General features: G+C 41.5%; 1 protein-coding gene across 1 annotated transcript in view; it reads left to right on the plus strand.

The window, feature by feature from the left end:
- Positions 1-18,068, plus strand: part of WWTR1 (WW domain containing transcription regulator 1) — an 88,346-nt gene that overhangs the window by 62,467 nt on the left and 7,811 nt on the right. The window contains exons 3-5 of the mRNA XM_066599118.1: positions 1,890-2,095; positions 12,482-12,615; positions 12,720-12,832. Of these exons, the coding sequence (XP_066455215.1) occupies positions 1,890-2,095; positions 12,482-12,615; positions 12,720-12,832 (453 nt within the window). The remainder of the gene's footprint in view (positions 1-1,889; positions 2,096-12,481; positions 12,616-12,719; positions 12,833-18,068) is intronic.

The raw sequence follows: 18,068 nt of genomic DNA on the forward strand, positions 1-18,068 counted from the left end.
ATAGATATGGTTTCAGATGCAAGAGAAGTATGTGGCTGGGATTAGCGGAGGATCGGATTGTAAGCATCTTGCGTGGGTGGCCTGGGGACACGCAAAGTGTTTCCTTGTTGATTGTACCAAGACGTAACTCTAGCCCATTAGCTTATGTAAATGAATGCATTAAGTTCTATTCTAGCTTGAGTACATAATTATTATCATTACATGTAATATCACAAAGCGCCCTCTGTTCTTTGCCTGCCAAAACTTTATTAATGAATAGAATGTTTGTTTAGCATTGCTTTACCTGTCAGTGCATGCCTTGCGAATATCATTTGCAAATCCTATTTCCACTGGCTAGCCTTGTTTACATGGAAACATCATACATGTACGTATGGAATAGTCTATCTCGTTATGTGTAATAATGGTCGTTAATGATTGCATGCAGCTGTGCTCGGACCCGGCCACTTCTTTGTCGGTGTGGAACGGTGGTGATTGTGTTTGGTCGTCTGCATTGATTGCACATCAACAATTCCATTAATTACCTATATTAGAATAGCACAGTGAATTATCTTACCATTAAATGGATTAAATCTGATGACATCAAAGCTACAAAACTGTTTGTAGGTTATGATTAGTGAACAATTATACAACGACTTCCCATTGATTACACAATACACACATGTACTAACTGGAAGATGAAACGTTTTTTTTCTGCTAGTGAGAAATACTGAAGCTCTGGCCAAAAGCTAAATTTGCCTGAATTGGGCTCTAGTACCTCCCTCTCGATAAGGCTGGGTTCACACTGGGCGTATTCCCGGCACAAATCCCCGCAGCAAAAACTGCGAGATTTCCGCCGGGAGAACCGCCGCGGAAAAACCCGCGGTGGCTTTGAAGCGGCCCGGCCGCTCGCTTTTCCGCTGCGGTCGGCGCTCCCATAGAGGAGAGTGCGGCTGCGGTGGAAAGTAAAGATAAATAGACATGCTGCATATTCTGAGATTTCTGAGAAATCTCGTCCACATGGCTGGCTAATCCCGAGATTAGCGGCCGCGGGCGGATTTGCCGCAGCGAAATTCCACGCGGAATTTCCAAGGCAAATCCGCCCTGTGTGAACCCAGCCTAAGTCTCTTATGAGATGAAATGATATGTTGCTCTGAAGATTTTGGTAATCTTAGTAGAATCAAGATTTTGCCCTGTTCTCTGGGTAAAGATATATTCCTCTGCTGGATCCTGATATATCTAGGGAGGGAGTATGTGTCTTTGGTAGATCACACTAGTATGGCTGGCCTTAGCTATGTTTGATCCATGCGGTCGCACAGGGCCCAGCCACGGTTTGTAGGGGAGGGGGGATACCGGGGAGATGTAGGCTGGAGGCAATAGTCAACCTTAGGTCTATCCAGCCAGATGATCTTTTCGTCTTGTGAAGTTATATGAAACATTCTCCTCATGGCTTTGCCTTTTTCCCTCTGATCTTCCAAGGGAACCAACATTTTGCAGCAAGTCTGCATGTAAGACGTGGATTTTCCATAGCTTTATTGCAAATTTTCTGCTGCGGATAATACACCCCTTGAGGGTATATCCTTACTGTCAACCTTTGCCTGTCTGCTCCTCAGATTTGGTTAGTAATTGTTGGCCATTCAGGGTCTAAATAAGTGTATCTAAATTGTTTTGTTATTGAGATGGATTATTGGCTCCTTGGACCTCTTTGATCTTTGATCCTCCTACCTAGTAACACTCAATGTGATTCACGTTGTGGCCTTTACTCTCACTTTTGAATACACCCCGCGATTTCTACAGTTCATAGGGTTATAAATAATTTTTATGAACTGGTTTCTGTAATTACAGTTTCCATAAATATTATCACATGTGAATATTTCGCAATCTTGGATTGACCCGTCTTCCTTCTCTTCTAGTACTGAATCATCAGCATCAGCAACAGCTGACTTCCAACCCAGCCATATCCCAACAGACTCACCCCTCCCAAAGTCATCAAGCTGCCTTAATCAACTTGCCGAATGCGCTCACCACCCAACAACAGCAGCAGCAGAAGCTCAGACTTCAGAGAATCCAAATGGAAAGAGAACGAATTAGAATGCGGCAAGAAGAACTAATGAGACAGGTGAATGCATAGATTGTCATGTACAGCTACGGATGTTACACATTCTGAACCATACATGCAACCCGGGGTGGACTGGCCCACCAGAGGAGAGGGCCGGTGATGTGCAGCACAGTTCACACTGTAATGAAAGGAAACTTGCCCCTGTTTTGTATAATTGGAAGGAGGTCCATTGACCTCATCTTCTTGGGTGGCCGCTAGGTAGTCTAGTCCCACCCTATTTGCAATCACAGTTCTATCACTGAAGACGGAATAATTTGTTTTGATAATGTTGTACAGTTTTTTCAGATTTTACTTTATTTTTTCCATGTCAAAATGAGCACATATGATGAATGTTAAAAAAAACATTCATACAAAAGATAAAATGTTAAAAGACTGAATATATAAAATGCTTTACACCCTACCCATAAAATAGAATGGTATTGAAAGTCAGAGGCTTACTTTAAAGAGGTTGTCCCACAACTTAAAATTACCTCACGACCACTCTGTCTTTCATAGTTGCTGCTGACCAGGACCTGAGACTGCTATAGCCAATTGCTGGCCACAGTAGTGACCTTTTACAGCCTTTGATTGGCTGCAGCAGTCACATGTCCTGATCAGCAGCAATCAGGAAGGACAGAGTGGTCGTGAAGCAATTTTAAGTAATTATAAAACCCCTTGCAGATGATATTATGAGGAATAACAAAATGTGCACCCACGTGCTAGTCGTGAAATAGAGGTTCTGGGCAGCAGCCTTAAATAAATGTGCTGAAAATCCCTCTAAAGGACTGGCCATGAGAGGTCTCCCTTCCTTCGAATTTGCTGTCCTCTGCCTTTTGTCATATGAAATCTGACTCCAGCAACAGAGATAACAGAAGTGAAGGAGGAGGATAACTGATTTACTGTGTTATAGCTACTGAAATCACATCTACACTGCTCAGTAGTGCTGTATAGTGTCCTCCATAATGCATTTTGTTATGCGGCTGTGCTACAGAGAGATAGAGAAGAAGATATTTTGCTCTTCTCTGTGTATAGGGACACCAGCTCAGAGACAACTGAAATTTAGACTTAAAGCCTGCAAAGGGGAAAAGTGGTGAAAAATGCAGGCTACAGGCCATATAATGGCCAGATATGTACATGTCCTCATGTACATACATGGCAGCTTATTCTAAAAAGTCTTTGAGTAATAATAGGGTGGGGAGGCAGGCCATAATTATAATACTATTAGTGCTTGTGTTCCATATACTTTTCAATACGTAAATGAATATTATAATTGTGACTTTAGCAGGCACCAGATTATGGCTTGTTGACCAGCCTGTGCTTTCATCATCTATTAGGTTGGAATATGTGTTTTCAGCTGCTGAACTCCTAATTTTGTACCATATTGTGCCATCAGTTACACAACACAAAAGGGATAACATATAATCTTGGTACAACTCCTTTAATAACCTTGCACATTAAAAGATGAAGTGTTGATGATAATCTCCAATCAATGAGATTGATACTCATATACAGAGCCTTTACACGGGCCAATTCAGACTCTGTTAGGGAATGAACAATTATTCATACAATCGGCCATTACCCATAAAGTTTCATCATTGTTGGCAGCACATTCCCTGTTCCCATGGGGGAAGATGACCACAGACACCAATAATCTTGTATGCCACATGAAAGATAGGATTGCTTGATTAACAAGCATTTGTAATTGCTACTTTTAACTGTTAAAGCGACACTCCGGTCCTGAACAAACAAAGATGGCCGAATCACTTCTCGGACTAGCTCATACACAGTGGATTAGTATGCATCAATAGTATAAGACATTACACGCTGCTGTGATTAACCAGTGCTGCCCCCATGACCAGTGCTGACCAGTCAAAGCACCATATAGTGTCTTAGACCACTGATACATACTAATACAGTGTACATCAGGTGGTCAGAGAAGTGATGCGGCCATCTTTGTTCGCCCAGGAACGGAGGGTTACTTTAATTGTAATATAAGTGCAGCTTTCACACCTGTACTCGGGATTCTGCTTTCCCGCCCCGTTCGTGGAGCATGATAGGGGATTCTCCGTGGCCGAACAGTTCCATATAAGGACAGTATTGAAAGTGGCGAACGGACCCCATTGACTATAATGGGATCTGTTCAGTTTCCGTTCAGCTGCCCAGTGTTTTGAGCCAGATCTGCGACGAAACCTCCAACCAACCAGAGGTTCCAATACAAATGTGAAATCGGCCTTTAGACCCATTTACACGTAACAAGTGTCACTCAAAATTTGTTCAAATAAATAAAACTGCGCAAAAACCTTTACGTCTAAAAGTGAACGATCGTGCCCTTTTTGTTCGCTTTTCGTTCACTTGCATAAAAATCATCGCTGTCTCGCTCACTTCTCGTTAAAACACTCCCCCGCTCAGTGTTTCATATAGCATGTGAAGAAGTGAGTGATTCGCAGCGATGATCCGCCTGTCTAAACATTCCGCATGAGCGCCAACAACTAGCGGTGACATAATTCGCTCATTTAAACGAGAATCGCCCCGTGTAAAAGGGGCATCACTCAATGCCCAGCTGCTAGCCATGCCACCCTCGGTTAAGAAAATGAGAATAACTGCAGCTGGATACTATCTAGAAGTGTTTCAAAGACCCCATTTTTAGTGTACGTAGGAGCCGTCAGTCTTCATCACGGACAACTCCGACGCACAACCCCCGTGCTGTTTAATTGTGTACGGCCTGCTGAGAGCTAATCCCTCACTCCTGCTCTGTTATCTTTAATGTAACCTGTCCAGAAAAATGCTGAGTTAGCACTTAGAGACGTTGCTATGGAACTGGAATGAGGCAGGAGGGTTTGGGTGAAAGGGTGTGGAATTCCTTTGGCAGGGCTCGCTGGTCTCTTTTTAACCTGCCTGACAGCAGCTACTGGCCAACTACTCCAGACGTGACAGCTGCTGTGCAAGGCGCTGACACACCCAGCCGGAGAAAATACCAGTTTCAGGGAGTTCAACTTTAGATTTGCATTTTGCCATGTGAACTCTCAGGAACTCCTCCTTACACAAATAAATTATGTTTACATCTTATGGCGCCTCCAGCTGGCAGGGTATGCTGGGAGTAGTAGTTTTGCAACAGCCGCAGATTGAAGATCACTTATGGCTCTTGCATGTGACCATCTTACGGCTCTGTGCAAGCTGCAAGTTGTGCAAAGCGGTACTACTGCGCCCATAGAAGAGTATGGTGTCCTACTGCACCTCCATTCATGTCTGATCTCATGCAAGATATTTTGTATATAAGTTCGTCAGAAAAATGTAGCGCTATGGTCCATTGGATGCCATATTAAGGAACTCTTCTTCCCTGGAAGCATTTCTTCTAGAGTAAAATATCTCGGGTGCTATAAAGTGCAGTATACGTTTTCTTGGCAGATTGCTTTTGTGGGGTGGTTTGCCATTGCCTTCCCCAGTCATCTTTTTACCCCCCAGCAAGCTGGGTACTAATTTTACCGACCTCAGAAGGATGGAAGGCTGAGTCAACCTTGAGCCAGCTACCTGGACCAGGCGGGGATTGAACCCGCAACCTTCAGGTAGGCTGCTGTAAAGAATGCCTATATTTTTGCTTCTTATGGCAGTAGTGAGAGTTATATACTTTTTATAAAAGTCGACATCAGGGAATTCTAGCGGCGAATACAAGATCCAACCGGTTGACAAATAAACTGGATAAAACTTGAAGGCTCAGCAGACTACAACTAATAATAGTGGCAACGGCAACCAAATATACCAAGACTGACCTGATTGGACCAACCCTTCAAGCATTGTATCTTTCCCCAAAAAAGGTGACCCACTATAGGACAGGAGCTAGGAACCAGTTTCAAATGGACTGACCACTTTGACCACTGAACGCTTATCCACTCAGTATTTGGGTTCAAAGTGGGACTTTACACAGGACCACAACTTCTGAGCAAAGACCCACTGAGCTCTATAACATAGAATTCACTGGCACAATGTATGGCTAGCATACAGGACATATACTCGGCAACACTTGTACTAAGTGTTCGGTTTAAAAGACAACCCAGTCAGCCTATCAGCACTGGCACTAGAGAGAAGGTGTTACTCCCTCGGTGACCAGAATGATACAGCCCATGCACCGCCTGGCGCATCACATGGTCCGGTGGCTGCTGTGCTGACGTCACCCCAGATGGTGGGACATTCTATGCAAAGCCGCCAGGATCCGGAATTCACAGATCCATACCAGTAATAGAAAGTCCTTGCAACAGCTCGTCCGCTGCCAAAGTTAAAAGCAAATCTCCATTCCTCTTTCACATACGGCGTTTCGACCTCATAGTCTTTATTAAGCTTGATAAAGACCTATGAGGTTGAAATATTGTATGTGAAGAAGGAATAAAGAATTGCTTTTAACTTTTGTACCTGACATCAGTCGTCAGGACTTTGTGTCGCCCCGGACCATGTGATGCGCAACCCGGAATTCTCCATCTGCAGCCTCCATCTTTAATTGTCAGTTTTCCCTGAGTTGATGGATGGAAACTAGCTGTTATCTTGTCTTCTATACACTACACACATAGAAAAGAAGAGATCCTGTTACTCCATATACGATATCCTCATATATCTCTCAAATAAACAGCAGCATAGGGGACTTAATACTGAGTAGTATAGATGTGAATCCAGCCCTGAGATGAGATAATAAACTTACTAGTGCTATCAGCAGCAGCATCTTCTGTGTATGTCTCGGACTCTCATTCTGCAGCTGTTTCCTAATAACCCATCACCTCAACATGGACTTCTATGGGTAGCTTGTAACCTGATCCTTCAGTTTGCTGATTAATCAGTTTTTAGCTGTATTTGAGGGTGAATGATCAGTGGAGAATGGAAGCGGAAAAGTGGCTGATAAGTGAAAAAAGAGGCATTTTTCTCTAATAAGATGTGTTGCAAAGTTTCTTCTATTCACTTTTACTATTGATTTATGCAGAATTTGCTTAAAGCGACACTGCCTATTTAAAGATAAATTATATTACACGTTTGTCCTGCAACATTTCACATATTTAATATCAATGAGTCAGTTGGTCTAGCAAAGGGTAAAGGTAAGCGTTAATAATCTGGACATCAGGAAACAGCAGTTTTATTATATACCCCAACCAGACTGGTATATGTGAATTAAAAATGGAGGAAATGTTAAGGGAAGACTCATTTACTATTACGTTAGCAACTCTTACTGTTCCAGGAGAGCAAGCAGATCCTGAAAGGAAGACGCAATTAAAAAATGGCATAGCAGCTGCTGCAGTGCCCAAAATAGGGGGAGAAAAACTTGTTAGAACTTGTTAAGGCCTCTACTGCATTTTTATCTAACACATTACAGTACAATCCAATGACACGGAGAGACGTACCCTGAGCCTGCACAGCTATTACTGACTTAAAGCTGCCATGATAGGAGCAATCAGAGAGAGCCGGCGTGTGGATGAACAGTTCTTAAGCTTTCCTAGTTTATTTACCGCTTAATACCTTAATTATTTGGATTAATGGTGTGTCATTTCACTGACGTCAATTCAAAGGAAAACTGTGTGTACCTTTAAGAAATGCAAGCCCTGACCAGTATGTAGGGAACCTTTAATTTGATATATATTGTGATTTTAAAGGGAGTCTATCAGCTCCTATATCGCTCACCTGTCATCATCCCTTGTACCACTACTAGGGGTGACCGACTGACGTATGCGATGCCCACCAGACCATCACAGCAGCAGTGGGGGCAGTGTACCGCTTCACAGCAAAGGCAGGATTGAGGCGCTCGCTCCTGGGTCTCCAGACACGAACATAGTCTTTGTCAGCAGTGTCTTAAGGAAGAGCATCGGCTCAGCATTCACCAATGGAGGTCGTGGAGCGCTGCACTAGCATATGTAGAGAAAAGGAAATCCAGCAGCTTCAGCCTGTAATAAAATTCTGGGCTTTATTGGATATCGGTACACAGAGGACGGTAGGATAAAAGCTGACTAGTGTGCTATGACTAAAGATCCATATATGTTCTGAAACGTGTGAGCTTTTATCCTGCTGCCCTTTGTGTACTGATGTCCAGTGAAATGTAGAATTTGAATGTTGTGAGTTCAATCCCCGCATGGTTCAGTTGGCAGCTCAAGCTTGACTCAGCCTTCCATCCTTCCGAGGTCGGTAAAATGAGTACCGAGCTTGGTGGTGGTGGTGTTGGTGGTGGTGGGGTAATAAACTACCTGAAAGCGCTGCGGAATAAGTGGGGGATTTTACAAATAACAAGTTTATTATTATTATGTTACAACTGAAGCTGCTGGATTTCCTTCTTTTTACGGAGCAAATTATGAAACTCAGATCTTCCTACAAAGCAGTATGTCTACCAGGCAGTACATTTCTTGCATTACAACCAAGTAAACAATCATGGAGGTTACGGTCCTTGCAGACGAGCCGATTCTCGTTTGAACAAGCGAACGAGCGAATGACGTCACTGCTAGCTCTTCACTCTCCTGCGGCCTGTTTAGACAGGTAGATGCATCCTTGGCTCCTTCAAAGGAGCATCATTCAGTCTTTCACATTCGCTGTATAATGAGAATGACTGAACTACTGCTGCTTAAACTGAACGATAAGTGAATGAGCCAATGATGGTTTTTATGCCTATATAAAATGAACGACGATCAAAAAGTGAACGATTAACGTTCGTCGTTCAGTCATTGACTCGCGTTTAGACTGAACAATTATCGTTCACTTTCGCTAGTTTGAACAGTTTTTTGAATGATAATCATTCCATCGTAAAGCAGGTCTTTACATAGGAGGCAGCCGAAATACAAACCCTATCTTATCTGTGCTGAGCCCAGCACCTCCCAGTACAAAAGATAGGAGTGTTGATTGACATTCTAAAGTTACCTCCATTTACATGGAGCAATCATTGTAACTATTTGCGACCAAACCCTCATATGATTATTCGTTTCCATATAGTTTGATAATTGTCGGCAGCACGTCTGTTTACACAGAGAGATGTGCTGCCCAACAAGTGATCAGTTGAATACCTGCATGAAACGTGCGATCAGCTAACAAAAACTTGGCATATTTGAATGGGGCAGTGATCGGGAATGAACATTCCTACAAATATGTCTGTTCCGCCAATCATCAACATAATAAAAAGGCCTTTAGTTGCAGAGATTAGTATAAGCCATTGTTAGATATTGATAGCCATGAAGAGCTTCTGGCTGTCTTGAGTAATTGTACATACCATTATGGAAGGTCAGATACACAAAAAAATCCCCTCCAGTCATGTAGCTGTTTGCATTAGACTTTACAGAATTCTCCAGAAGAACTTCCACCTACAGATAGTCATCACTTGATTAGGATGAATTGTAAATACTAGCTTTTCTTTGTGTCGACTGATGTTTAGAGATTACGGCCAGTGTCCTTGGACCTTCAATAGCTTAAGCCTCCAACAGCTATTTTTCCTGTCCTCCAATACACATGCATGCTCTGTTCACATAAGTGTACATGTGTTCTCAATACAGGAACAAGCAGTTGACAGGCACCTCTGGTAGCAACTTATCTCCTTTGAGAACAAAATAATTGACTATTTTATATTTAACATGCCCGATACTTTCCCCCCAACATTTGCCTAACGAGCAACGGCTGAACACCTCATACGCATTAGATGGTCCATCAAAAATCTGTAGGTTCAGTTGACTTCAGTCTAATGGCCACTTTAAAAGTGAACTTGTTCGAAAGGTTCTCTATAATTATAATTCTAAAAAACCATGACAATGTTGCCGTTTTCTGCTTGTGAGCAATAATAGAATATATCAACTAATTTCTTCTACTTGTATTTTATATGGTATGTTTGACCTCCTCTAAAGATGTAGAATCCAGCATTGAGCAGGTGGTCGGACCCAATGACCCTGGAGGTCCCTTCCAACCCTACCCTTCTATGTAGTTGAACAGAAAGTCATGAGGTTGGCTAGATATTTGGTAAACAGCTTGCATTTTACTGATTACAATAACACAAAAGAACAAAATTATATAAAAGAGGTTTTTCAGGGCTGAAATATTGATGGTCTTTCTTCTGATGGATGTTTGGTAGGTTCAGATCAGCTGCGTGAAGTGGCTGCGCTGTTCTAGTGACCTAGTAACCCAGAATGTTGTCCATACATGTAGCTGTGACTAATATCGCAACTTAAGGCCCTTTAGCGCAGGCTGACAATTGGGCAAGAATATTCATGTCAAGACTTGTTTGTCTAACTCTTGGCCTGTGTGAAGGTGCACCCAGTCAGTTGGCAAATAAACAAATACTTGTTCGTTTTCTAATCACAACTTTTGTGCAGCCAAAAAAATCTTCATTATTGGCTGCACCTCTCCCTGTGTGAGCGGGTGATGTGCTGCCGACAGCGATGATTCTCTATGCAGGATCAACGATCGTATAAATGATCCTCTGTCCCTCAGAACTGTCCTGTGTAAAAGATAGGTAGACGAACACCAATCATTGTGTTTGCTGCTCTTTTAAATGCCTAGATTGGCCTAAGAATAGGGCCCTTAGGTGTGTTCTAATGATTGATAGGGCTCCAGGGTCCAAGGATAGGCCATCAATGTTTTCAGTCCTGGAATCCCCTTTACTTTCTACACATAGTTTTGCTCCTTAGTCAGTTTCTTGGCTTCTTGTAAAACGTCTGTATGCTTCTGGAGACCACAGATTTTATACATATCACAGTATTGGTGTTTATGAAGGTCATCAATAAGTTGATTGGCAGCGGTTCACCACTTGGGATCCCTGCTGATCAGTTGACACTCTGGCCCGCTGTCAGTGCAGCAGTCATGGGAGGCCAGGGCTGGAAGTGTAATAGAAGGTTTCACTCCCATTGAAATCAATGGGAGCACTGCCTACTATTACATTTCTGGCTCTGACTACAATGGGGAACTGGAAGTTTAATAGGAGGCATTAGTCCAATTGATTTCCATGGGAGTGAAACTGTCTATTACACTTCCGCCCCTGACCACTGATGTTGATGTGTGGCCCTGCTGTACTGGCAGCGGTCCAGAGGATTGCCTGTTTGTCAACCCCAATCAATTGATGACCTATCCTAAGGATTGATCATTAATACTAAAAGCCCAGAATACCCCCTTTAACATCTACTTTATCTTAATTTGGATATAGTTCATACAATAGTTTTTAATATTCAGTCCTTCATAGCTGACCTTTGGGGGGCAGCAAGTTTATTTATGCGGTACCTATCCACATAGGTGCTGGTAATTGAGATACATTGAGTATATCCATATAAAGATCCATGTTTTTAAAACCACCTTTACAGATGAACAGTCCACAACCCACCTCTTTTATTCCCTAGGTCCAACTTATGAAAATTCATGCAATAATCATGAGCATTTTATGTGACCTGTTATTTGAAGTAGTGATATCACACCATACATCATATTCAAAGGGAACCTCTCATCACCTCTGAGCCCCATAAACTATGTTATGGGGCACAAGGTTGAGAGAACAGGGAGTCCCAGTAGCTGTGTTTCATACTCTTGAGCTCTCCATTCCACTGCTATGTCCCTGTGAGGTTAACACGTGGACACGGCTTGCTCTGTGCACTCGCTCCCCCATAATGATGAATGGTAGAGCGTGCACACTCCCGGCTGAAAACAGTCATACTGTGTCCTCATGTCAACCTCGCGGGAACACCGAGCTAGAACAAGGCTCCCGATGAACATGAAAGACAGCTCCCCGGAATTCTCGTTCCCTCACTTTTGAGCCCCACATTATAGTTTATGGGGTTTAATGGTGATGACAGGTTCCTTTTAATACATGGACTTTCTTTTAAGTAAAAGGTATATTTCACTGGAGTGATACTTGATCGGGGGAAAATACGTCATTAAAGTATATAAACAAGAGATTAAACCTGATTGTACTGCCCAGAAAACTAGGTGGAATAATGACATTAATGAATAGAGCATAATGAAGGTGATTCAGGCAACGTGTGGTCAGGACATGTGCATTTCAACTCTCGTGCTTCAATCCATGACTTCCTCTCTATGAGTCATGTATCTCTCAAAGCGTAAGAGATGATGATAAACCTCCACTGTGCTTTACCCACCCATTGGCTCCAGGTTATTGGGACGAGTGAAAACTAATTATGGCACTTTACTTGTGTATAGTGTAATTAATGGATTCAGATTTAGTCTAAAAGACAACTGCTGACTAAAATAACGTGGCTCAAAGCAATCCAGTCACCTGTACGAGGCTTACTAACTTTAGCAGAAATTGGCAACCCAAATAAAAGATGCAAATTACTCAACAGGCTGAATAAAGTTTCATCTAAACACATAATTATTTCATCATCTATGTTAATTTTTTGACTTGCGAAGTCTATATCTGAAGCACACGTGTCCTAATTTTATACCTTTTTTTTTGTAATCCAGGAAGCTGCTTTATGCCGACAACTTCCAATGGAGTCTGAAAATATCGCCCCTGTTCAGAACACAGTTAGCCCCCCAACTATGGCCCAGGACATAAGATCCATAACAAACAATGGTTCAGACCCTTTTCTCAGCAGGTAAGTTGACTATGTGACATAATAGACTTAGTTAAGTTGTAGAATATAGTTGACCTACATGTAGTATATTTGCTAATCTGCATTCAATCTGCTCACCTCCATAGTGGGCCATACCACTCCAGAGAACAAAGCACAGACAGCGGGCTTGGCCTGGGATGCTATAGCATACCGACAACACCTGACGATTTCCTTAGTAATATGGATGAAATGGATACAGGTAGACACTTCTCTCAGATTACTTATTTTAGTTATTTGATTTGAATTATGTACTTTATTGGTTATTTCAGTATATTATCTATGTGATCAATTACGCAACTCATAAATGTCACACAAGAACTGCGAGGAAAACTTCGAGGCTATGGAAACCTTTGTGCATGAAAAATCAATACATATATATTACTAAGTCCCTGCAGAAAAAAAATGATGGCCTTATCTATTGTTTTTGCATTGAATTTTCCTACTCATACATTCAGAAAGCCTCATACTTGGTTTGCTGGCTGTCCTACATTCAGGTTTCTGTCTCGGCGTTTCCAACACTGATCAGCTGGTCTCTCTCATGAATATGCATAAGCTCAGATCCCCCTCTCCTCTTCTTTTTCAGAGGCTGTGTAGCATAACCATGTCCAATCAGTTCTACACAGCTACCTCTATCTCATCCTCACTTTGAGTAGCTGCTGGTTCCATTCCCCATCAATGCTGATAAGAAAAGAAAATTCACTCCAAGTGAATTGCAGCCCTTTGTAATAGTAACAGTGCCTTGGAAAACAATACAAGAGTAGAAATCCAATTAGAAATTTTTAATGAAAGCCAATTAAAAAAAGTTTTTATTTCCAAAAAACCATTGATTAAAAGAAAAGAGTGCAAAAGTGTATATGGCCTTTAAGAGTTGTACAAGATTAGAACAAACATGGCTGCTTTCTTGCAGAAACAGCACATACCTGTCAACAGCTTCTGTGTTGTATTGCCAATCAATCACATTCACTTGAGCTGAGCCGCAGTTACTGATAGAACCTGTAGGTAGGTGTGGCGCTATTTTAGAAGAAAACAGTCTTGTTTTTCTAATCCTCTACAAATCTTTTTAATATTTAAAAAACTAATATATTCATATGCTGTTATCTTTATATCAAACTGAGGACTGATGATCACTTTCTACTTTGGTTACTAAGTGTAGAAGTGCCGGTGACCCTCCATCAATACATATTACCAGCCCTTCCTCTATACGCCAAGGCATCTCCCCGCTAAGCACTCACACAAACAAGCGTATGAAATATTCATGAGGAAATCTGAAGACAGACACTAGACTAAACTGGTGATTAGCTAGCGACCAACACTCTTCAGACTTGAAGACCCACATAGTTAATAATAAAAGTCTATGTATTGCGCCAACATCATCTGCAACACTTTACAAGTGGGAAAGCAACAAACAAGTAAAATGACAAATAATCAAAACTAATTAGAAGAGCAGTCCCTGCCCATAAGAGCTTACAATCTAAATTAATATCTGAAATCTACTAGCTGCAGTCATATTTAGGCAATACCTGATGAGCGTATCATTTTACTTTCAATCCCTAGAGGCAGATCTCGCGTGGTTACTTTTAAAATATATTGAAGTCTTAGGCTTTCCTAACATTGTTCACATTGTGACACTCCAAAAAGAAGGCTATGGCCTAGTACCAAATGGCAATACATGTATGCCTAGTTCCATAGACTACTGTTAAAGGGGTTCTTCAGGGACTTTTACTGTTGATGGGCTTTACTTAGGAGAAGTCATCAATAAAATTAATCAGTGGGGTCCACCACTTGGGATCCCTGCCAATCAGCTCATCGCTGGGCTCGCTGTCACCACAGACAGAGCTGGAAGTAGTCAGCAGTGTTGAAATTGCAGAGGATTTGGTCCAGCAGGCACATCTCCCATTGAATTTAATGTAAGTTGTGCCTGCAGTCCAAAACTGGTCTACTGTAGAACGGACAGCGCTGTCTGCACTGACAGCGAGACAGGGCAGGCACCCACCAATCAACTATTGATGACCTATCCTGAGAGAGTCGTTGGACACTGTATTCAGGATCTATACTCATGTGCGGAAACTAAGACAATAACTACAATACCTGACAGGCCCAGCAGTAGAGAGAATAATTTCTGCTGCCAGAGACGTAACTTGAAGCTTCTAGTGTCTAATATAAAATCTATAACAGGGCCCCCAATCTACCATTTGTCACTTATAATATTGGTGTCTTCTCATTTGGCAGAGGGGTTTCTGGCGCCTCCTCAGGCACCAGATTACAGGTACGACTGCTAAATCTGCATCACCTATAACTATGCACCTGCCTGCTGTCTTAAATTTACCACTGTATTGTACTAAAATAGCAGCTTTTCCAACTCTTAACTCTTGCAAGGCATCAGAAAACGTATAATGTTTGTTACCTCCACTTGGACATATTGGTTACGTCCTAAAAGGAAGAATATATATACACTAAGTATAAGGTGGATAATACAAAATGTATAAGGATACATAAAATGGGGATATGGGGGAACTGACCCTGAACCCTCTAATACGGGAAAACCCAACCTATAAGCGGAGCACATGCCCTGATGAGGGCGACCCAACAACAGGAACCAAGGTTGAGCCTGACTTTTCCTACATGGTAATAGGAAACAGTCGCAAAGAAAGATGACAGATAATAAAAGCGAACCACCAGAGTACAGGGAACAAAATGTTACACACCCCATATAATAAAATAAATAAACAGCAGACTTAACTTCCAGACAAAAGTATAACCGGTGTGCTCTGTGAGGAGGAGCTGGAATAAATCTACACAGACTACAGCTAATTGGCTGTCTCTCAGCCAACAAATCAGTCCAGTAACCAGGAGAGTAGTGTCCCCGCTGGCGTTGCCACCAAAAAGACAGAGGGCAAGCGCCAACATTGAGGATCACGTATGTCAGGGTGTCACCCTAGTCCCGATCCTCACTCATGGCCGGAGCGTCACAATAGTGTTCTGCTTAGCAACAGGCGTAACAATGGAGCGCTGTCAGTGACAAATGGCTCCCAGGTCTCTCATTTTCGCTGCCACTTTCTTTGGTTGGAGCTTTCTTCATACGACCAAATAATTATAATCAAGATGACCTTACACTGCACAATTATAAGTAACCACACCTACATTGAGTTCTGAAATGCATGAGGCTATTTACGCCTTGTCTAGTTCCCGTTTTTCGAAGGAACTAGCTGCAGTGGAGGTGCGACTGGCAAGTGTTCATGGGGTTGAACTAGATTTCTTCTGCTTGTCTTTGCACCTGTTGCATATGCCTGTTCTGCTTGTGTGCCTCTTCCTACTTATCCTTTTAACTGCAAACACAATTGTGCATTTTGGGATCTATTTGCCCACTTAAAGGGGTTTAAGTTGATGGCCTCTTTGTAGAATAGACCATCAATGTATGTATGTTCTGGAAGAGACTGCCATTTGGAACCCCCCGTTGATCAGTAAAATGATAGGACCAGCAAATCCATTGTTTATCAAAGAACAGCAATGTAAGTACAGATATAGCAAACATTAACTTGACACTTAAACGGTCCCTCCAGCAAAAACACATTTTTTCATCCCTGCATCCCTCACCTGATTGCTTTTCACCCTTTGGATGTCTCCTCTGTGTATTACAGTCACTTCCATGTAGTACAGCCCTCTTTCTGGTGCTTATCAGGCACTATCTTGATGCTACTTTCACTATCTTGATGCTACTTTCACTTTCACATCAGTCCCATGATGCATCAGCACAGCATTACATGATCAGCTACCAAGCTGCTTCAAAACTCTCCAGTTTGGATTCCATCACAATATTTTTTTAGACTCCATATAATATTTAGGACTTAATTCTAGCTGAATTCTCATTCCATAATAAAGTTGGAAACTTTTCAAAGGGAAAAATGGTCGGCAGGGTTGGTAATTCCAAGTGTTTGGATATATTTTTGGCATCTCAATTGCAACAGTTGAAGGGGTGGGGAGAAAGAAATGGGTTGTGGTTGAATGGTAGATTAGTTTCTATCTAGTTTTTAGATTGTAGCCTATAATGGTATGTGAGAGAGGGATGAAAGAAGGAAAAAAGGGATTATATCTGAATATTATGTTAATAATTAAATTATGGAATAAATTTAAGCAGATTTTGCAACTAAATGGATTTACTATATACACGGTCTCTGGAGGAACCCTAAGTTGCCAGAGTTTTTTGGATTGGAGGGATTTTCATTATCAGAGAAGAGACGGGTTATCTTTTTGGAACAGGTACATTCTGGGAGTCCCTTATATAGCTGTTTTTTTCCCAGTGCCTTCGGTTACGACATGCGTTTGCTACTCAGGCCTAGTCAGTGTCTGTGCTTACGGTTCAACACCCTTTGGTGAATTTTCTTGGGTGTTCTGGAGCTACAAAGGGTGAAATATCCTATCTATATAGACCGATGCTTTCTCACTATTTACAACAATTCCCAACAAAGTAAAAAAAAAAATGAGAAAAATATTTAGATCATAGTAGTGAAGATAAATGAGCCGCAGTGCTGCGTATAATTCCATTATTTCTATCTGAAAATCAACTAGTATCACAATTGTATTTAGTGCATAGAGTATATCGTACTCCATTAAAGTTGTTTAACATGGGTATTAGAATAAACTCAGACTGTGCAAAATGCTGTTTTGATGGTGCAGATTTAATGCATAGGGTCTGGGATTGTGTAAAATTGTATGCATTTTGGAATGAGGCACTAGAGATAATTAAAATATATATATATCTTGTCTATATTGGTATTAATCCCAGAATTTCTATACTGGGTATTGTTGATGGGCATACTCTTTTGGGAATTCACTGAGAAAATTGTATCGGGCGCGGTACTTGATTACTGCTGGTTGGATGCAGCCTGTCCACCCGACATTAGGGGATTTTGTCAGAAAGATAAGAGAGTTTATATGTTTTGGAACTGGCATATATCAAAAGAGAGGGTGTTTGACTAAGTTTAAGGAAATTTTGGGAATCTTAGTGAGTACTGGTTGCATTGACTTATTGTAGAAAAGTTGATGGGATTGGGAGGGATGAAGAAGACAGGAGAGAAGGTGGTGAAGAGTTAGGTTCTTTTTTGCCCTTTTTGTATGTGTCTAAATATTTTCTTTTGTTTTTGGGGATGGGGAGATTATGATTTGCTTAAATATAGTAATGATTAATTGTATTGTTTGGATGGGGTAATGTTGTGTTCTATGTATATTATGCTTATGTATATATAAACGTGTAGAAATTAAGGAGTAATTGTATTCAAAGGCATAACTTCAACAAAAATGATTTGATTCAAAAAATAAAAAAGCTACAGGCCTATACCATGTCTGCAACACTGCCATGACCATCTGTATTCTATAGTCACCTATATAAACTACATACCATAAATATACAGTATGGAGGATAAGCTGAGATGTCCTCT

The sequence above is a fragment of the Eleutherodactylus coqui genome, chromosome 1, assembly GCF_035609145.1.
Source record: "Eleutherodactylus coqui strain aEleCoq1 chromosome 1, aEleCoq1.hap1, whole genome shotgun sequence".
NCBI lineage: Eukaryota > Metazoa > Chordata > Amphibia > Anura > Eleutherodactylidae > Eleutherodactylus > Eleutherodactylus coqui.